Source organism: Balaenoptera ricei, chromosome 17 (assembly GCF_028023285.1).
Source record: "Balaenoptera ricei isolate mBalRic1 chromosome 17, mBalRic1.hap2, whole genome shotgun sequence".
Classification (NCBI taxonomy): Eukaryota; Metazoa; Chordata; class Mammalia; order Artiodactyla; family Balaenopteridae; genus Balaenoptera; species Balaenoptera ricei.
Window position 1 is genome coordinate 66,553,944 of NC_082655.1, and position 22,680 is coordinate 66,576,623.

The 22,680-nt window shown below is 37.7% G+C and overlaps 1 protein-coding gene across 5 annotated transcripts in view; it reads left to right on the top strand.

Annotated features, from left to right (window-relative positions):
- The window catches only part of EYA1 (EYA transcriptional coactivator and phosphatase 1), a 325,108-nt gene that overhangs the window by 152,029 nt on the left and 150,399 nt on the right, over nucleotides 1-22,680 (top strand). For 3 of the 5 annotated variants that reach the window (XM_059902373.1, XM_059902374.1, XM_059902375.1), the window contains exons 1-2: nucleotides 19,911-20,149; nucleotides 21,729-21,847. The exons of 1 other annotated variant lie outside the window; for it this stretch is intronic. In XM_059902373.1, coding sequence (XP_059758356.1) covers nucleotides 21,733-21,847 — 115 coding nt within the window. In that variant the 5' untranslated portion in view covers nucleotides 19,911-20,149; nucleotides 21,729-21,732. Of the gene's footprint in view, nucleotides 1-19,910; nucleotides 20,150-21,728; nucleotides 21,848-22,680 lie in introns of those variants that run through there. One more of the 5 variants, XM_059902376.1, reaches the window with a different exon arrangement.

Here is a 22,680-nt window from a genome sequence, read left to right on the forward strand (position 1 = left end):
GTTCTACTAAAATGTCTAGTTTTACTCAAATGGGAGATCAGACGGTAGCCTTAACATATGTGTTCTGTTTCTTCTCATCTTGTATGTCATTAGTAAAAATAAGGATGGTTATGATGTATAATGAAAATGCAGATTCATAACATGATTAGCTTGATGTAAAACAAATTTTAAAGTGCCCCAGGCTTTAAAGACATTACTCTGGATCTGTGCCCATGTTGTGTATACAAAGTGCTTTTTATATTATAAGAGCCTAGAATCAACCTGTTAGTGAAAATACCAGTAAATCCCAAATGACACACGGAGGGAGACAATTATAAATGGTGTCTGCTCACCAGAGCGTGTGTGATGGGGGCGGGGGGCAGTGTGTGTGTGTGTGTGTGTGTGTGCACACACATGCGTGTGAGGGAGCATTTGAGGATGAGTACTTTGGAATATCTTAGATTCCTCTAAGAGGATGAGAAGGGGGGAAATCTTCAAAGCAATTTTAGAACCAAAGCACTAATGTGTGTCTGCACGATTGGTACTCACATCTGTAGAACCCTGGCTTTAGAGATAACACCATGAGGATAAATTTAATAAAAGACGTTTACCTTAGCCCTGGTAAAAGTGAATACTAATTTTTCACTGTCTTTCAAAAAACCAAAACCTTACCAAACCACTTGCTCCTAAGTCATTGTTTGTGCGTGCCTTGTCCCTGGCTTCAACCTGGCCCCTGGTTATAGTCTGCTCTTTCCTCTTTCTCCCGGTTTCCCAATGTTCTCATGTACCCAGTTTCCAGATGAGTGAAAAGAAGTTACGGGCAGTTTCATGTCACGTTGGCATGGAAAAGACTTGAGTGTGCCTGTTAGACTAGGCACAAGGTGGGGTTAGGGGTTAATACAGAGACAGGAACTGCAAAAGGCTCTTTCCTTCTGGTTTTTTTTTTTCCTGCTGAAACTTACCTGGAGGTCTACCATGGACCTAATTTGCTTGCTTTTAATTGGTATCTAACTGAAGGTTTCAAGGACATTTCAAATGGTGGGGACAATATGAGTAAAGGTGTCTTGAGGAAAAGCATGTGTGTCCTGGGGGAACTATGGACAGTTTAGGGCTAGAGCAGAAAGGGCAAACAGGTCATCCTGGCGGCCAAAGTGGAAAGGCGGACAGCGTCTAGACTGTGGAGAGCCTCCCAAGCTGTTTTTTGGATTCAGTTTTCATCTCTGAGAATGGAGTCAGCTGTTAAAGGATTTTAAGCACTGCAGTGAAATCATCAGAGTCCCAGTGTCTGAAGTCGCCGCCGCCTGCAGTGTGGATGGAAGAGAACCCTGGACGCAGTGGGACCAGCTGGGAGGCTGCCTGGTTGGGGCAGCGGAAACAGGGCAGAACCCGAGGAGACCGCGTGCAGGATGGAGAGGTGGCGTCAGCTGACTTGGCACTGGATTTGGATGTGGAGAAGGAAGAGTCCAAGAAAACCTTAACATGTCCAGCTTGGCTTACTGGTTGTGTCCCCAAGTGAAAGAGAGAAATAGAGAAGCAGGTTTGGGGCTAAGAATATGAGTTTCCTTCAGTTCAGATTGCATTCCAAGTGTTGATGGGAAAGCTAGCCGGTGACACTACAGGGGGCTAAGATCGTAAGGGAAGTATGGCCGGAGAGATGCCGAGCTGAACTCTGATAGACAGTAGGGACTGGAAATTTCAGGCCCAGGGAACAACACAAAGGCAGGAACCTGTGCGTCAGGTCTGAGAACTAGTTGTGTCTCAGAATGGCTACAGGGAAGCAGGGGTATGAAGCAGGGTGGGACTTCAGGCTGAGCAAGGAGGCTTGTGCCGGATTACCCAGGGCCCCTGGGATAAACTGGTGAGTTTGAACTTCACCTTCAAATCTATGACGGATATTTTAAATCAGAGATATGATGAGATTCGTATTTTATAAAGAGGGTGTGGCAGTGTGGTCACCGTGTTGTGTGTGGATAGATTGGGTTTGGAGCTTAGAAGATGTCGTCTGTTAGGGCTGTGCTGTTACAGTTTATTCAGGACTCAGATGTGAAATCAAAGTTAATTTTATTTTCCACAACTGACGGCATCCTGCTTCCAAGCACACGGTAGCAAAACGAAACCTAACAACAATTACAACAGTAACAACAACAAAAATCCTTAAATGTGTCTATTTCAAGGTAACAGAATCTCTTAGGTGAACCTTTCAGGATGTCATCCCCGATAGTTCTGGATTCTCTGGAACGCGTTTGCTCACCTTTCTCCCTGGGGTGATCTAAGTACCCGGGGGGACTCATTCATGTACCATCCTGGCCTTGGGGATGGCCTTGGGGTAGTTGTAGCTCTTGCATCTCTGGTACATGTGCTGTGCTGGGTGTTGCCTGGGGCTCACGTGGACATATCCTCTGGTCGCCGTGAACCCTGCCTGGTAGCAGGCACAGGTGTGGCTAGTCCTGTGTGGTCCTCTCCAGCACCATGCTGGTCTCTATTCTTCAAGTCCTTGGTCCCCACAGTGGCCTCCAGGCTCAAGTGACCTACTAGTGGCCTCCTCATTTTCACAAAAGGCCTTTACTTAGTTGACCAAGTTTCTTGACACTTTTGTGTCCCCACTGGAGACCCAGGAATTCTTGTCCGCCTTCTCTCTGCCATACTGGGATGGGTTTTTATGCCTGAAGAAGACTTTTGTCTTCACATCTTCACCCGTGTTTTAATAAATAGTTGTTTAGCCCAAAGCTTAAAAAGTCAACTCATAGAACTTATTTTACTTATAAATCTGGTTATTTTTCACAAAATAAGAAAAATTACTTTCACTTAGCTATTTAACCAATTAAAGCTTCTTTAAACATTAACTCCATTTAATTAATCAAATTCCCTTAGCCATTTCAAATTATAATCACAAGTCTATGATTTCAAGATGCAGTAAAGATTTCCAATATCCTAAAAAGTTGACTAAGAATATACAGAACAACCCAATGAGTATAAAATATATTACCTTACTGATCCTCAAACTTTTAAGTATTAGCAGTAAAAGTCTCTGCTTTCTTCATTCATGTCTTCACATTTTACATTTTTATTGTAAAATATAACCCATATATATACATTTTTTATTTTTTTAAATGTATTTCTGTGTATTCCTGGAGTTATATGATAAACTTACCAGATCCCAAGAGAATACCAGGTAAGGTTACTAGTTGTTGGTTATTGACCATTCAGTGAGACAGAAGCCAGCAGTGGATAAGGGGTAGACTAAGTAGAAAAGAGGGGTAAAGACGTTAATATCAGGCTGGTGGGTATGGGGAAGCATAAACAAATACATAGACACAGGAGTGAGCGTAGGGTATGGGTGACAGAAAACAGGATGGTGTGGACTAAGTGGGCGCGGGGGAGGGGATGTGTTAGATAGTTCAACTAGATAGTCATGAAAAAACTTTCAGTTAACTTTCAACTATTTACATTCTAATTATTCATGCTCTTTGTGTTTATGTCATGTTATAGTATGAGCAAGAAAGCAGAAAGAAGAAACGAATGGAGATGAAAGTCAAATCAGGGGTGTTTATTGTTTGTGCGGAGAGACTGGAGTCATCCTTAATTTCTTTCTTTGCCTCAAACCCACATCCAATCTACAAGTTCTGTTGGCTCTAGTTCCAAAATATGCCCTAAATCTGACTGCGTATCATCTCCCCATAAAACCCTGGTCTAGATTATCACCATTTCTCACCTGGACTACGGCAGTAGACCCCTCATTTGCCTCCCTGCCTCTGTTCTTGGTCTCCTGTTGTCTATCCTACACCTACAGGCAGCAGCCAGAGTGCCCTCTCTTACGTATAAATCAGATCATGCCATTTTTCTGCTCAAAAACAAAACAGAAGCAAGCAAACCAAAAAAAAAAAAAAAAAAAAAAGAGAAAAAAAAAAACCTCTAGTAACTTCCTATAACACCTAGAGTAAGATCCCAACTCCTTACCTAGCCTACAATGCCCCGTGCTCCACACCAGCCCTGGTCCTGTTCTTTTCTTCATGTTCTCTATCCTCCGGTTCTTTCTTTCTTCCCTCCTACTTGTCAAGCTGTTCACTTTGAACTTGCTGTTTCTTTTGTGTGGACCACCTTCCTCTCCCCTGCCCACCCGCCCCAAGATTTTACAAGTCTATCACCTTTTCATCATTTGTGTCTCAACTCAAGTGAGTCCTCTTCCAAGAGGCTTTCCTTGACTAGCTGACATAGCGCCCACCACTTCCCTCATGTCCTTCTCTACCAAATTTTACCTGAATTCTTTTCTCTGCTTGTCGATAACCACTGCGTGCGCACACACACGCGGGAGCAGGAAAATGTCTATTTTTCTACAGTATATTGATTTTAATCAAAATTATATGTACATCATCTTACATGTCAAAGAATTCTTTAAAAAAAACACCACCTACACGTATGCGCTTTACAGCCACAGCATGTAGTATTCTACAATTCCTTTTAATAATTCAACTTCATACTCCCCTCTGATTGTTTAACTCTCCTTTCCATATAATTCAGATGTATCTACTCTTCTATCAATTTTTTCATCTTGATGAAAACTTTCCTGGTGCCTCCTGACCTTCTTCAATCTGGACGGCCATGCCTGGTTCAGAGCTATCCTCCTAGAAATTCTCTTTAACACCAACACCAGGGATTAGAGACTTCTCTCTCCTATTTCATTTACTTATTTCATAAAGGAACTTTGCTCCCATATTTCAATGGAATGTATCATCTCTTAGCTTCCTGAGAAAGGATATTTGGAAAATAAATTTTTTGAGACTTGACATATTGGCAAATATCTTTAATTTAAATGTCTTCAATTTTCTTACTTGTTATAAAGTTTGTTAGGATACAAAATTCTAGGTTGAGAATTATTTTTCCTTAAGGAATTTGAAACATTGCTTTATTACCTTCTAGAAATACATGTTCCAATTAAGAAGTTTGAAGTCATGACCCATGCTTTGTATGTGATCTGTTTTTTCTTTCTAGAAGGTTATAGGTGCTACCCTATCTCCTAGTGTTTTGAAATTTCTCAACAATATCAGTTGGTATGTTTTTTTTTTCCAGTTGTTTTGTTTTGTATTTATTAAGCTCTGAAAACTCATGTCCGAGGAAATATTTTAGAATTATTTATTTAAATTTTACCCTTTATTTTCTCTGCTCTCTTTTTGAAACTGCAGTTATTTGGATGTTGGACCACTAGGTTTTCTTACAGCTCCTCATTTTCTTATATTTTCTGTTCTTCTCTCCAATTTTCTGTCTCTTTCGCTCGATTCTCTGGGAAACTTCCTCAGTTTTATTTTCCAAACCTCATTGAATAACACATTTCTGTTATCCGACTTTTTATTTCTAAAGGCTCTTTTTTGTTGTTGGATGTTCTTTTTTAAAAAATTATAATTATTATTATTTTCCTCTCTTGTTTCATGGTTACAGTATCTTATTTCTTGAGGGATGTCAGTTTAGTGAGAGTTTGTTTTTGTTTTGCTTCCTTTTGCCTGATCTCTGTTTCCTGCAAGTTGCTTTTCTCTATTCATTTGGTTTCTACATTTCTTGGTAGAGGCTTTCCTCAGACATAGATAATCCAAGTTGGTGGTGTAAATTGGGATGCTTTTCAGCTTTCCTCACTGCCAACACTAGATTCAGCTTTCTCAGATCTGCTAAGTCAGTTAGCAGTCAGTAGTGGTCTGCCTGTTTTTTCACTTATAAAATTTGTTACTGTTTTCTTATTACCTTCCCTTTTAGTTCTTTGGGATTTATGCTTTTAAAAAACTCTATTTAGTGTTGCTCTAGTGGGGCTGGTAGAGAAAGCAAAAAATAAATGCTCATGTCCAGTTGGCCACCTTTTAATTTATCTACTCTCTTTTATGCATACATGATAAGTGGGAATTCTGTCTGTCTTGTTTACTGCTTCATCTCCTAGTGCCCACATTTCTGGCACATACTAAATGCATGATATATATTTGCTGAATGACTGACCGGCTGGCTGACTAGCTTGGTTAGTTAGATTTCTGAACAGTGTAAAAGATGCAAAATTTTAAAATGACAGCACTGTTGGATACATCTACAATGAGGTATTTCTGAAAGGCAGAGGATGCAGACTTTATTTAAAGATACTTTTACTCTATTATGTATCCTTAAATTTTTTAAATTAATTTTTCTAGATTTTTTGGTTAAGAATTTAAAAAGGAAATATAAACTGATGTTGGAGTAACAGGGCACTTCAGGAGAAATATGTTGGGTGTAACTAAAATACAGTGTATGGTAGCTTTTTTAAAAAACTGAACCTTAACTTTTTATTCCGTTTTCCTGTCTCACCCAAACACATACGCCAGGTGAATACAGTGATTTCAGGTCTCTTCTAATTTCTTAATTTCCTTAGAGTTTGGTTATTCCCCAATGTTAGGATGGCAAATTTCTAGCACATTTTCCATGACTCAGTTTTGTTCCATAAAGTATTTTAAATATGTTTTGAACATGAGACCAACATTAACTCTCTTATGATGATAAGTCCAACTTTAGAGTTTCCAACGGGGGGCAAACATAACAACATGTAAGGAAAATAAAGGAAAACATAGAAGCAAAGGAAATTCAGGGAAATCATTTTTCTTTCACAAACCCCTGGCATGTTCCCTCAAGTAGCCAAGTATGCATGTATTAAGCCATTTGAATAAAACTTATCGAGTACCTATTATGTGTACCAAGCTGTGCTAAAACTGGAAACTCAACCATGCCCTGTCTGGGCACTCATTCTATAGTTGTTTAATTAAATTGATTTGAAATTCAGTTTTCTATTGCTATTTTACTATCCATAAGAGCTTTCCCATAGCAGTAAACATTTTTATCCCCATGCCATTTTGGAAAGTTGTGGAACCTTCCTGCATCCTTTTTATTGTTTAGCCTGTTTACAGATTATAATTGACACTGTAAGTGGTATGACCACAAAGGGCACAGGAAAAAACCCGTGCTGAAGCCAGAATTAGAACTTGAATCTGTCGTGCATTTGTTTTAGTCTAGTGAGTAGTACCCTCTGAACTGTAGATAGATTTTAATAATTCTACACATTTAAGGAAAAGGGCACCATTTAAACCTTGAACAGTAATAGAAATACAATCAAAGAAGATGGAAACATAGGGGAAGGAAATCAAGATTATCATATGTTGCTTCCTGAGGTCTTCACATGAAATATCTCATTTAAAATATCTTTTTTTGGGGATTTCCCTGGTGGTGCAGTGGCTAAGAATCTGCCTGCCAGTGCAGGGGACACAGGTTCGAGCCCTGGTCCGGGAAGATCCCACATGCCACGAAGCAACTAAGCCCGTGCACCACAACTACTGAGCCTACGCTCTAGAGCCTGCAAGCCACAACTACTGAAGCCTGCGTGCCACAACTACTGAAACCCGCGCGCCTAGAGCCCATGCTCCACAACAAGAGAAGCCACCGCAATGAGAAGCCCGCGCACCGCAACGAAGAGTTGCCCCCGCTCGCCGCACCTAGAGAAAGCCTGCGGGCAGCAACGAAGACCCAATGCAGCCAAAAATAAATAAATAAATAAATAAATAAATAAATAAATAAATAAATAAATAATCTTTTTTCAAATCTAGGTCATTCATTGGTTAGTAGTAGGCATGATTTTGGGAAATTGTAAACAGAAAGCTTAGAGATGTCGATTCCGCCTTTTAAATAATCTTCAGTAATTAATCATGAATTAATTTATCTGTGGAGAGTTAGGTCATTTTTTTTTTTAATTTATCAAATGCAGTGCCTCCCAAAAGAAATGAGTATACTAGTAACAGTACTGTAAATGTAAAACATACAAAAATCTGCATATCTAAAAATGTTGTCTTTTTTCCCCTTTAGAATGGCTAAGTCACAGACACGCATTCTTTAAAAAAGGCCTAGGATCCAGCTGGCTTTCTGATTCTTGTCTTGAATAACTTCTTTCTTGTTTTCCGCTCTGTTTTTGTCCTGGCCCTCCTGCACCTCCTCCCTAGCCCGCTCCAGCCACTTTCTGCTGGTGAGGAAGAGCCGTCCTCGCAGGCAAGGACGGGAAGGAAAGTGAGCAGCTCTCCCAGGAGGCCGGAGCTAATGGGGGTTTTGCGGATCTTTCAGCAGGGGCTGTCGATGCTAAGCGCGCGGTAGAGGTCTCCTTTACTGGCTCTCTGACCTCTCGGTAAACTATTTGTTTTTCCTTATATTGATTAAAAAAACAAGCCACCAGCCTGTAACTCCCTATCAACCAGGTGTTGTTTTTAAGAACCATGCACATTTAAAATATACGATTTCAGGAAAAAACCCTGATCCTGGACTTGGTTTTACTTTGCAATTCAGGTAAACCAGATCATCGATGATATTACAACAGAATCCCTGAAAGAAGCAGCAGATGCTTCCAGACTTCTGTTTTTTCAGAGAATATGAACTACAAATTTAAAGGATCAGTCTAATATACCCAATATTAGGCCATCTGAAATAAGAATTCTTATTAATTATGAGCATCTAAAGACTAAAAAAACTTGAAGCTTTGTTTACATTTTGGCCATAAAAAGGTACTCTTACTATTCAAACAAACTGAAGCTATTGTTTTCCTTAGCATGTAATGCAGTCTACTTTTTCTTACTTTATAGCATTCTAAAGTAAAATTCAAAAACCCAAGGCAACTTGATCGCCTGCAAGTATAAATCTTTACAGTAGAGAAATCTCTAGATTGTATACCTATTGACATTGCTTAATAAAAACATCTAGAATAATGGTGCTTCTGGTTGTGTTTCCAATAGCAATGTGATTGCAGCACCCTGTGGATTAAGTTACCGATCCTTTGAATTCTGACCTTCTGTCTAAAACAGCTTTAGAGGTTACTCTTTTTTTCCGATTTGGGAGCCTAGAGGGGGGAAAAGTTAATGCTGTTTGAAGGAAGAAAAAATTTCTATAGGTTATTAGATTTTGGTTTTTTTATTTGTCCCCTTCCTGGCAAATCCTTTGTAGCAATAATAGAGCCTCTTGATTCTGAGTACTTAAACTATACCTCCAAATACATAAGGAGAATTGGAGTGCATTTTGAATGTAATTGTTTCCTCGATGAATAATCAAGTGCTTATGATGGAATAGCTATTAAGATCCAAGCAATATCACATTGGATAAATAAAATTAAGGACTACCGCAGGGAAGAAATTGATAGAACTGTCCATACAATTGCTTGTTGTAAACTCAGACCCTTAGCTGCTCTTTTTTTTTTTTTTTTATTTATCTATTTATGGCTGTGTTTGGTCTTCGTTTCTGTGCAAGGGCTCTCTCCAGTCGTGGCAAGCGGGGGCCACTCTTCATCGCGGTGCGCGGGCCTCTCCTTATCGCAGCCTCTTTTGTTGCGGAGCACAGGCTCCAGACGCGCAGGCTCAGCAGTTGTGGCGCACGGGCCTAGCCGCTCCGCGGCATGTGGGATCCTCCCAGACCAGGGCTCGAACCCGTGTCCCCTGCATTGGCAGGCGGACTCCCAACCGCTGCGCCACCAGGGAAGCCCAGCTGCTCTTTTTAATATAAAGAAAAAGTTGGGAATATTTATAATCCTGCTTTAGGAAGATAATTCACATTTTTTGGTAAATAATGAGAAAAAAAATATAGCGCCTGATTTGATCACTCAAGTTTAAGGATTCATCACATTTTTGCCCCTATGGACCATTTAATGTATGTACTTTTATTTTTGAACCAGCAAATTAACTTGCAATATGTGTTCGTAAATAATCAGATATTGTATAGTGATGATGTCTATTCTCTATTAAATATATCATTTCCATATATCTCACACCTTTCCGGATTTATTAACTTCATTAGGTGTCACCTTGCTCCAAAATGATGATACAACCAGGACACAGTGATGTCCGAGTGCTCCATCTACTGTTTAGCGGTAACTTTGATGGTGCTAGAGAAAGAAGGCAGATTCCAGAACCAATAGTTGGAGGCGGGGGGAAGCATATTTTTATAAAACAGGATTCATACAGATAAGCTGTTACATTATGTGTTAAAATGAATGAAGAATGTATATAGAATGCCGGCCCAGAGTAAGCACTCAATAAACGCTAATTCCCTTCCTTCTTCCGTGAGATAGTCACGTTTCCGAAGAATTTAAAAACTGTGAACTCAGCTGTCATGAAACCTGGAAAACACAGAGCAAATTTCCAGATCCTCTTAAAGGTATTGGGAGGTGCTGACAAGATGGGTTTTGCCCATGGCTTAGAAAAAAAAATTGAAGAGACAACCTGGGTTTTCTAGGTTGCTTCATGTCAACAGAAATCCATTTTATAGTTTGAGAAAGCAAAATAGCTTATTGCTCAGATTAAGCATATGATCCCAAGACCAATTATTTACATATTTTTGGCAGAAGGAAGAAAAAGTAACTCTCTTTGCCATTTTGGGAAATCAGTTGATTTTAAAAGAGAAAACCCAATATGTCCTATTTTTTTTTTAGATTAAGTACCTCTATCATCCCATTCCCTCTTCTTAAAAACCTACTGCTGCCTTTGTTATCATTATTAGTTTCAAGAAGTGCTGCTCAAGCTTTCTATTAAGAATAATTTTTTTAAAAAACATCCTATAGGCAGTCATTACTACATATGATAACAAGTCTCCCACTCTACATAAATAAATGGGTATTATTCATATGTAATAACCAATGTGCTTATTAGGGAGCCAGGAAATAGATTATATTTCCATATTGTGTTGGTATAAAGACTCTAATTTTTATTACAATAATTTTCCATGGTACAGTGAATAGCTAGTAATTGCCTCCTTAAATTTGCTGTTAAAAGCTATTCATCTTGGAATTTGAATGGGAAACATTTAGCAAAATACTGGTAGACATTCAGTTTGGCGGATTTAATATCATTCTTAAAATAAATAGAGGATGTTTTACTTGGTTACGTTTCAGCAGAAGGCTACTGGGAGCAGGGCCCTCATTGCAGGTCTCGTGCCATTGGGAAAGAGTAGGTCATGGAAGTGACCACTCCACATGCCAGCAAGGATGGTAATGTCAGCCATCTAGACACTGTTCCAAAGGTTCCATTAAAAGCCAGGAATGTAGAGCCATGGCATGGACCACGAGAAAAAGAGTTATCTGGAAGCAGAGACACTGGAAGTACAGTATTTTGGAATATTTGCTGTTCTACTTTGAGCAGTTTAAATCACAAAATGTTGAATATTTCCAGGTATTACTGATTTTAAGAATGTGGAAGAAATAATAACTAGGATTTCCCTTTTGAAGAAAAAGCACTGATCTTTAAGTGCTAATACTATTTTGCAATTTACTGTACCATTATTCTTGAATAAGAATCTTCAAAAAGAATGGTAGAAACAGAGAGGTAAGAGATAGTAGGCATCAGACCAGGTAATTGCATGCATGCTTAATTCTAAAATGATTTAAAGGTAAACAAAAATAGAAGAAAAAAACTTCTGAGTCTATCTTTTATTGGAAACTTCACAACTACTCAAGAACTGTATTATCGTTCCTGGAATGGAAAAAGGGAAAGGGAGACGTGTTTTAGCTTTTGCTTTCTCAGTGTTTGTTATATTTAATTGGATTAATCAACTGTATATTCATGTCGTTTTAGAAAAGTTCCAACTTACCTTTTCGATTGTTCTAATGGATCCCTTATATCTACCCATGTCTTTTCTTTTTTAATTAGGCACATTTATTTTTGTAATCATGCCTTTATTTAAACTTCTCTGTTCATTGAACAGCACTAACAACTTCTGTCAAAATTGCAGACTTCTATATAACCAGGCACATATCTAGACAACAGTTTGCTCTGTATGATAAAACTTGTTTGGAGATACATGAAAGATATCATCCTTTTTGAGGGTATTCAAACATTTTGTTACAGTTGACTATTCTAAGCGTTTTCCTTTTCCAGATAAAATTTATTTTTTAGTGTGGAAAAGGCATATTAGAAATTTTTTCCTCCTATTCATATGTTTATGTGTTGAAATTTTTCCAGGAAATAACAGATAGTAATGTTTTCTACTATCACCTGTTTTTACTAATGGCGGATTTTTAGCAAATTTTCCTAATTTCTGTTGTAATGGGTATGACTTTATTTAGGGAACACCTTGGTCCTTAAAGTATATGGTTAAGTCATGTAATTATAGTTGTGAAAATTTAGAAATAGGAAGTTAACAGTACACTACTGGGTCTTCTTAGTAATGGCTTACATTTTGGCTATTTATCAGAGGATAACTTATTTTGGTGTGAGTTGTATGGTATTTATTAAATATTTGATATTCAGAGGTAGTAACCAGACAAAATTTATGGATACGCATGTGATTGTTTTTAGGCCATCTAATTTTGCTTTAGGAAAAGGAAAGCATTTAAAAGTGATACACACTTTTGGAAAGTTCAAAAAATAAATAAGTGGTATACATGGATATTTCTTGTAGCCAATGACTAAGTTCTTTGTTACATAACTATGCAGCATGACCTATATCATATCAATTAGTGCTCACATTACATTCATCATGCTTTTCATCATTTTCTTCATAATGACATGCATCATTTCTTTAATGGTTCTTGTTTGGTTATATAAATTAAAATAATTGAATTTCAATATAAAAACTAATGTAATGTGATAAATTTGATTACATAAAAGTCAGATATGTTGCATGATATTCCTGCTGACTTCATATAGTTTGTGTCTTCTGGATTCGCCAGTATAATCTTTCATGGATCAGAAAAATAATATTTTATCTTTTTATACCTAAAATAATTTTTAAACTATGGGAAACATGGCCACAATAGCTTAAAGTTTCAAATACGGTTGAATTCTCCAAACAGCATCTCAAATTTTATATTTTATGGAGCCTAGAAATAAATATGATAGCAAAAGCAGTTACTGTGCGGGTCTTTGATATCATAGATTGAATTATTTTATCTCACGGTACTAGAGACCTCCATTACATGCTGTATTTTATTTTCTGCATATATACTCTAGTATACTGAATAACTGATACTTCTGGTCTGGGAAAGTGCTGTAGGTGGTAACGTAATTCTATTTTGGCTGCATGAACAGATCCAATAGCAAACAACTGATTTTTGACCTTGCTTCCCAAATATGGTAGGTGGCTAGCCCATGATTCCTTGCCGGTACCATACAAAATGAAATCCTAGGTGACTTTGCAGTTTAAGCGGTCTCTTAGGTTTGACAAAGTGTTCTCTTCTGAGGAATTTAGATTGGCATCCTTGGTGGGGGGTAGGGGGTGGGGAGTCCATATTGAATTTTGGTCATTAGAAGCTTTTTCTTTGTTTGCCTTGGAATGGTGCTTTCATTTACAAATTAGTAAAGTAAAGGTAAGACTGTCTGTTTTATGAGTTGATGATCTGAAATGTATTATAAAATCATTTAACAAGTTACTGTGATTTCTAAAATGTTTTTTCATACCAAGGCAGGAGCCTTAACGAAGAAGATGCTTATTATTACTAATAAAAAGACTAGATCCATAGAGTAGTATTACTGTTCATGACGAAACAGTTTTAAGGAAAATCCAACAGGTATAAAGATTCTATTTTAGAGTACAAAATTGGTTATGATGAGTAAAAATAAACATTTGTATTTGAACTATGGTATAAGGCTGGCAAAAAGCAGTATAATAATTAGTCATGTAAGTGATGCCTTCTTTAAATATTTGAAATCAATATAATGGTTAAGTTATTGATCTAATAACTGAAGTCATTTATTTGCCTAAAACATGATAGTAAGTAAATATTTTAAACTGTAATTTAGTCGTAATCTGAATAGCTCAACTACCTGGGTCAGCGTTGTAGACTTTCATGCATAGATTGAGTTTAGTTAGAATTTTTTAAAAGAACAGACTGTAAGGAAAGAGTTCTAGGTAAAATAAATCTTTTCCCCCAAAATCATTTTAAAATATCAACACTGAAATATTATCTGGTTCATATCCAAAAAAATTGCTCCTGTAAAACTTGCCATTCTAGAAATCACTGCAGAATTAACATTCAGGCTTTCATTGTTAAACTGATAATAGCTTACACGTTTGCTTTTTCTCTCCCTTTGCTTACTTAATATGGAAATGGCCATTCTAGTTTTCATTTTCCCCAGACCTGTTAGTTGTTACATTCGGGAAAAAAAAATTTTTTTTTTTGGAAAAGTATCGATTCCCTAAGTTTCAGGGCCTGAAAACAAGTTTTGGAAAAGTATGAAAGATAACGTGTAACTACTCCCCAAAGCTCGTAATTGGTAGCTGCTGTAGCAAGAGATGTGTGTTGACAGTGTCTCCGAGAAGCGATTCTCACACAGCTGTTTATTCAGATAGCATGGGGCGCGTTCATTTACATAATAAAGTTTTTCGGAGCAGCAAGGTTGAGTCAGAGAGAGCAGGGCTCCTCTCAATTGTTGCATTTAAACCAATAAGGATAGGACAAGAGAATAGCTGTGGTTTGCGTTGCAAAAACAAAAAAAGCCCCGAGGCTCCGCGGGCAGACCTACAAGGCTGCGCCAACAGATCGAGGGATGCGATGGTGCAGTTTCTTTGTCTGGGCTTCTCAGATGCTATCAGCTGCTGCTGTTTAGAGGGAAAGAGCGCGGGGCTCAAAAGCGGTGACTAAACAGGACGGTGGGAGCTGATGGCTGCGAGTTTGGGGCGAGGTAGAAACTCTCCAGTGCCACTTCCGACTCTGAGCCTTCCTGTTGCCGTCCAGTGTGGCGGTTTTCTCGCCGGGGCCAGCGAGTGCGCTCAGTCGCTCGGCAGCCCGAGCCTGCAGCGGCGCCCAGGCGGCGGTCCTCGCGGCCCCGCTTCCCCGCGCGGACGCGCTCCGCTGCCCGAAGCGCCGGGCTCCGCCGAGAGCCCCTAAGAGCCCTCCCGCGTCCTTACCCAGGAGCAAAACTATGTCAGGAATGGAGGTTTGCTAAACCAGAAAATTCGAAGGAGCCCAGGAAACTGGTGGATGCAGCAGATGTAAGCGCTGTAAGTACAAGCTGACTGTTTGAAAAACTGTTCTGAATGACAACAGCTGTCCTGTGGGCAAAGCCCAAGATAACAGGAGCGCTTTGAGTTATTGTTTTGATTTGTTTTAAAAGAAAAACATTAGGGCGTGGGGAAGATTATGACACTTTGTACCCAGTGCTTTATGGGCCACTGGGTTCCATCGTAAAAGTATAAGTTTTAACCCCCAAATTAGCTGAGCGATTAGAATCATTAAGAGGTAATTAGAAATTAATTGTTAAAGATGACTTTTGTTGTGCTCTATGTAAATAAGTATATTGCATCGCTATATTCTTGTAGGGAGATCACTTCATTATCTCTTTTCTGCACAAACCTCAACTATTACTGTGTGATATTGATTAAAGCGGTATCTGTCTATATCCATTGCAACACACAGATAACTTTTCCTATACATTTTAGTTGGATTGGAGAAAAGGAGGAAGGAATTAACATTTTCAAAGGACGACAGATAACAAAAATAAATTGAAACCACTTTTTAAGGAAGGAAATCCTTTCGTTTCAATAAACAGATTTCCCAAACATTATAGTAAAGGGCTCATCTTCAAAAGGTGAAATAATAAACATTTGCCAAATTAATATATTTCTCACTTATTGACACTTAACAGGACTTGAATGGACCTTGAAATTAAGAACAAGGTTCTTAAACTTTTGAATTACCACTTAAAATATTTGTCATTCAAAATCAGTATATGAATTGCTAATGACTCATGGGCTTATATTTCTTGGGAGGAGTTTTTGAAACATTGAAGCACAGCTTTTGCACGAATTCAGTAAATTCAGAGCTGTCACTGAATGTAGACAAGTGTTTTTATGTTTCATTTCTTAAAATGACAAGGGATACAAAAAGTCGCTAGTTAAGCACATAGTGTAGTTTTATAGGCTGGGGGTTGTTTTCTTGATGTGTCTCTCATAGTAGGTTTTATTTTAGGCGTGCGAGTCTTTTCGCCCACCGTTTGGGATTTGAAGACATGCACACACGAATAGTCATGCTTTTTTGCATTATCAAATATTTGATATTTGCTTTCTCGCTGCTTGAGTTCTCCTAAGGCCCAAAGTGTTCAGTTAAGTGAGCAAACAGCCCTGGATTTTCAATCCTGAAAATTCTTCGTGGTGACAGACAGAGCAGCCTAACTGAGCCACTGTTCAGTTTTAGAATGCCAAAGGGAAGTCAACAGCTCTGGGAGTTTGGTAGACATAATAAATGATTTTCTCAAAAGAAAATTTCCTCTTAAATTTGAAAATTTATTTTGTAAGAATACCTTGGGGGAAAAAATACTCGCAGTGAGAATAAAACCCCTTCCATTTAATCAACTATCGAAAGTATTACATTCAACATCTTAAATAAATGCTAATTTTGAAAACAATCCGTCAAGTCTATAGGTAGAATCAGTGTCCTTCACGTACTTGTTTTTGTTTTCCTGGGGACTCTATTTTGTCATTTTCTTTAAATAAGATACTTTAAAAAGTGATACAGTATATTACATTTAAAATCAGTAAGGGTATTAAAGAATTCATTTTATGGAGTCCGATAAAGAAGGAGGTAGGTGTTAACACTGAAACGACATCTACCTCTTCCTGGAAGTTCATTTCAATTTTAGGTTTAGATTTTTATTACATCATTGACACCATGGTTGGAAATGTTGATTGAGGAACATTTTAGCAAGAATATATTCTGATTTAAAAGCAGGCTTCTGCCTAAGGCACATTTTTTTTTTCCTATAAAATACACTCTGATTAGAAAATTGCCATTGTCTTTCAAATTTGGGAGTACTCAGGTTGATCTGTGGTTGGGCAAAACTAGCTCGCCTGCCAACTCTGTTTATTTAGATAAGTTCAGTACTTTCACTTTGAAAATTTCTTTTGAGTTTGAAAAAAAAGTTTAAAATTATAGTCATTTTATAAAAATTGCTTCTAGCAAGCAAAAAAGCCAATGGAAAACCCATAATTTAAACAAGTACCTACATTTTATTTGCTCTCTGCTGCTGAGATCTAGAATCCCTTTCCATTTACAGTTTACTTTTTCACAGAACATTATTAACTTTTTGGCTTCATACACGATCTTCTGTCAGATGCTTTTGATTTGTAATTTAGCAAAGTATAATAAACAGTGCAAAAGTCATGAATTTTGCTCTGCATCCTGAGCTCTGTGGTAGGGGAAAATGTGATAAAATGTGTACCTTAAGTCTTGTTTGATGATCTCTCAAAGCAAGTTTGCCTTCTGGAAATAATTTCTGGGGTTGAAGAGCATGGTATTAACAGATTTAATGTGGCTATTCAATGGATTGGCGAAGTACTATGTGAGGTTTAACAAAATGAGAGAGACAAATTGAACATCAACAAAAGTTACATCTGTGAAGAATTAGAAATTTAATTAGAAAAAAGGCAAACTTAAAAGACCTCATTAACTAATCAGAAGTCAAAGTTACTAGTTGAGGATTCTTGAATTGAAATTCTAAGAAGTTCTGCTCTCTTTTTTCTCTGTATTTTCACAACTCTGTCAGTACGCTACTCTGGGTATTCTCTACAAAGAGTTTTAAAAAGCATTAAAGTGAAATGACTTCATTGTAATCTAAGATGACCATTTATAATGTTATGGGAAATATTTTTGCACTCCTAGGAGCATTTGAATTAAAAATACCAGATTAGGAGGAGACAAGAAACATACTAGGTTTATGGATGTAAAGCAGAAAATATGAGCTTACTGAATGCCTAACAGCATTTTTCTGAAAACCATGAAATATTTTTTTTCTCTTTGAATGGAAAGGCGCCTAATTAATTATTTTTGCAGCACATTGTGTTTTTAGACCTTGAAAACCTAGAACCTTCCAGAGATATTGGCAAACATAAGAGAAAATCAACGCCAATCAGAAATAGGTGTTCTTTTTAGATAAGTCATTACAAGAGTATGTTTTCTTACTGCACTGTAATCTTGTACTACACATAAAAAACTAAAAGCATGTGAAGTGTAGCATTTTGTAAACTGTAACTAATTTTGCTCACATCTGTGTCTAATTGTTGTCTGCATTCGCATTCTTGAGAGTAGATTTATTTTTCCTGGACCACGATGTGGATTCAGCTGACCAGCCTAAGTGAGGATTAGTTGTTTTAAAGTTATTTTGATTAAAGAGTCATTTTTAAAAACAGTAACACACAACACATGGTTTAAATAATCCTTGAGACACAAAAGAATATATCTGATGTATACTTAATGAAATGAAGATCATGGATACGGGTTCAAAAATTGTAGTGTACGAAGTACAGTAGAGACTGAGTCCAGCCAGCCTAAAAAAAAGTATGTTGCTGTGAAAATGCATTTTTTTCAGTGAGAAAGCGTGTTAGAATGATTCTTATTTTGAAGTTCATTTTTTAAAATTAACAGATTGACTTTGCATTTAAATAGGATAGGTTAAACCTCAAATATAAATATAATCAAACTTCCAAAGTATACAAGGAAACTAAAATTAGGTTTCTAAGATGATACTATCTAGCCAAGGTTAAAATAGGAATGTATTTTAATATGTAACAGAAAGTATGTTTTACATACTCTTTCACATAATTAAGCCAAGAGAGTTCTTAAAATTAAGTTAGTTCTCACCTATAATTTATTCCAGGTGTATAAAAGTGGAAAAAAAGAGAAAAAAAGGAAATTTATCCTTGAGGTATATCGCTGCAGTTTCTAAAGGAAAACATTTAATCTTGTGTGAGAACGTTAATTTCAACAAACATATCAGAAGCCAGTTGTCACCAAATGACCTATCTGTAGGCATTAAAATGAAACTTTTATTGAATACTCAGGCATCTCTTTAAAATTATTTTTCGTCCTGCACATATTTTAGAAAAGTATACCTAGAAATTTCATGTAACATTATACCAAGATATTTAGACTTTAACGATGCTTTATTCTTGCCAAAAAGGTAGTACTTTTTAATTTCATAAATCATAATTAAAAAAATAACAGGACTCAACAGAAGATGCTTGGCTGGATAACTTTAATGCCATTTGAGATGCTTCAGTTTTTTCATCTTTGTTCTGTAACCCTAATTGATGTCTGTTCCGGTTGAATGAAAATACACATCAAAGATTTGGAATTCTGAGTCATTTTAAACGTTATGCAGAATGCCCTTTACCTCCGAGGCAGGCGTTAGCCTGAGCTTGTGGGCCAGCAGCCCACCCTCACCTGAGCTTATCACCTGCTGGCAGTTTTGCTGTCTCTGGACGAAGGGCAGTGACTAGCAAAGCCTGCAAGCTAAGTTAGCTCTTCAGTGAAATGCCAAGTACAGGTTCATCTGGAGACAAAAGAGACCAGAACTCTGGCCAGCTGAGACACTGAAGTGATTATTCAACTCTCCATTCTCTCTCCTGGTTTAAAAGGTGGAAAATTAAACCAACAGCGAACTGCTTTTGCTATTTCACCAGGCAGTGATGGATTTCCCTGAATTTAAACATCCACTGAATTTTCAATTTGCTTGGGTCCATGAGCACATTGCTCCACGATGGGACTTTGGGGAGGAGAACTTGCCTTTGCCATTTCTCGTTGAGTCCGGCACTGCCTGAAAGTGGCCCAGAAGCCGTTTTGGTGAATGTTCAATGACAAATAGGAAATATAGGAGAAAACCATCACGATAAGGATAAGAAGTGTCCGGAGGCAAAGGCGTGGGCGGGAACTCGATTTCAGCTGCTGAGAGCAGGAGCTGAAAGATCTTCTGAGGATGCTGGAGGGGTTAATGCTTGAACTGCTGCTGTGAAACACACTCATTTTGCTAATAGCTATTTTTTTTCCCCAAGCACCTTGTCCAAGCTGCCTGGATAAGGCTGCTTTGCATGTTGATTGGGGGAGGGGTAATCCCGTTTGCAGCTGTCATAGGCCAGTGATGAATCACTATCCCGTCATTTGGCTGCCTTCCCCCCTAACAAGGGGAGGAGGAGGGCAGACCTGGAGGAGGAAACAACAGTGGAGACCTCAACTTAAAGACAATATGCCTTTCACCGCTGCAGTATCCTCCTTTTTCTCTTTTGGTTAAAAGAGAACATTGTAGTCCTGAGCCACGTGGTCTGTATAATTAAGAACTGACACTGAAGCAGAGTAACAACAGCTTCTAATTTTTTACCCCTGATCACAGGTGCAAACATCTCAAACCAGTTCAGATGTTGCTGTTTCCTCAAGTTGCAGGTAAGGATATCGTTGATATTTGACATTTGGGGAGATTACCTTTCTGTGACCCCCCCCCCATCTATTTTTGTCTAGTATTTCTTAATTATTTCTATTAATAGCCTTGGTTGGAAATTACTTAACCATTTGTGTGTGTGTGTGTGTGTGTGTGCTTGTAAACAAAATTGTTCAATATGTAGAAAGGGAAGAGGATCCTGGGTTTGCAAATGATTAGGGGTTCTAGTTTCTGGGGTTAGGAAAACTGTGAATGTGTCATGAGAATGAGGGGAGAAACACTGGATTTTAAGCCATTCCCCATTTGAATCCAGAAGACTTGGGGAAGTCAGAATTCACTTTGGAAGTAAAACGGTTCATGTTAAGCCGTTTTAAAAACTGACGTTTACAGTCAGTTTAAGTGCAGCCTCCAAATTAAAATGACTGTAGCTTTTATTGGCCTGGTGGGGATGAGGAGCAGACAGTCTTAGCTTCATACATATTAACCCCCCTCCTTTTTTTTTTTTTTTTTAGAAAAACACAAAGTTTAAAATAAAGTGAATGGGCCTTAGACTTTCAAACACTTGGCTGTCAGAAAACAGAACGGTATCTAGGTGTGTTTTTAGTCACTTTAAACAAATGCTCGCCTGTCTTCATTAAGAAAAGGTGCAATATAAGTGAATGGCTCTGAAACTGTGAACATGAATAGTGGCTTGTGTACCCTGTAGGGCATACGCAACTGCTGAGTCGAAGAACTTTCGGGGGGGGGGATTTCGCTGGTTTCGTGTTGTAAAAAATGCCCAATTTGAGCAGGGCAGTGGCATTGTTCTTATTTCCCTGAGTGGGTGACAGCTGAGGTATTCTGACTGCTCGTGTTCCTGGGGACTCACTGGATGCTGACCTGATCCCTCCTCACTTGGGCAGGCTGTATGTAATTCCCAAAGCAAACAAGTGAGCCGACATCAGGATGTTTTAATGCTGCATTTGTTTCAAGGGAGACAGAGGAACAATTAAGCAGTTTACCAGAGTAAACACATGCATCAGGGACATCTCATTCCCTGTCACTGGACTATAGGCTTCAAGTGTTGTATTTGGTTTGGAGACCCATTAAATTACAATTGGGCGGTAAATTATAAGGGAGTACCTAGTGCTAATTTATTAGATGAAAGAGATTCCATAGAAAAGTGATTTTTTTTTTTTCAATTTTACACTTTCGTCTTTTAGAAAAATAATGCCTTGGGGGTTTTTTCCCACCTAAAAAGAAAAGCATGCCGGTCTGTTTTCTTTGATAATAAAAATAGATGGAATTGTCTCATTAGATCTTGGGACTTGATGAGCTATCGGAGGAGAGAAAAAGAGATTAAAAAAAAACTCTATATGAATGGCTGAATAGGTAAGGCCAGTGACATCTTGTAATAGTACACGTTATGTTATGAAAGGATGGCTGAAGTGAAAATGTAAGACGAATTATTTTGAGTCGAAGAAGATAGATACAATGGGACTTTTGTGCGAATGTGTTTCAAAGAAGGTGTCAAGTCGTTAGCACATTAAATAGTGGGGTTATGAATTTGGTACATCTGTCAAACGGAAGGCTTCTTGTCTTTAGGTCTATGGAAATGCAGGATCTAACCAGCCCGCATAGCCGTCTGAGTGGTAGTAGTGAATCCCCCAAACTCGATAACTCTCATATAAATAGTAATTCCATGACTCCCAATGGCACCGAAGGTGAGTGTCTGCCTTCTCACTGTTTACTTTGCACCTTGTTTCTTCATCAGTATACACTGTGTTACTAGGTGGTTATGATTTCAGTTGTCAAATCCACGAAACCACTGTCTTATTTCTTGTTTAGGTAATTTGACTTATGAACCAGTATTCACCCTTACTTAGGGACTGCATGTTACCAGGTTATTATAACATTACACAGACTGGTTTTATTTCACATAGATGCATATATATGCATAGTATACATGTGTGTGTGTGCATGACATATTTAAGCTTTGAGTGTGTTTTTTCTTCTTGTTGATCGTTCTCCACAGCACAGTATCAATTTGCAATTATTTTGCTCTATGAGCCATGAAAATTTGGATTATTTCCTTTATTTTACTTTCCCTTTGTTACTAAATATAACCAAATTTGTTTCAAGGCAACATTAGACTGGATTGTCTCTAAATAGCAATAAAATAATTTGTGTGCCTAATGTTCTTGTGGCTTTGACCATTGAAATATAAGGAAGTAAAAAAATACTTATTGTTTACAAATATACTACCTTACTTGGAAGATAACATGAAATTCATTTACTTTCTTAAAGATTAAGTATATACTTGAAACATAGTACTGTTACAATGATTTTTGTGTAATTAATACATATGAATATTTATGTAAATTTTATGTAAATAGTAATGCCTACTTTAATCCATATATACCTAAGTCTAAACATATAGGTAAAGCTATTTGCATGTATCATTAGCTGTCGTGCACGTTTATTTAGGTACTATACATATTTTTAAAACTTCATAGAAGGGTATGTTACATATTGCGTTGTATTTATTTCTACTTTA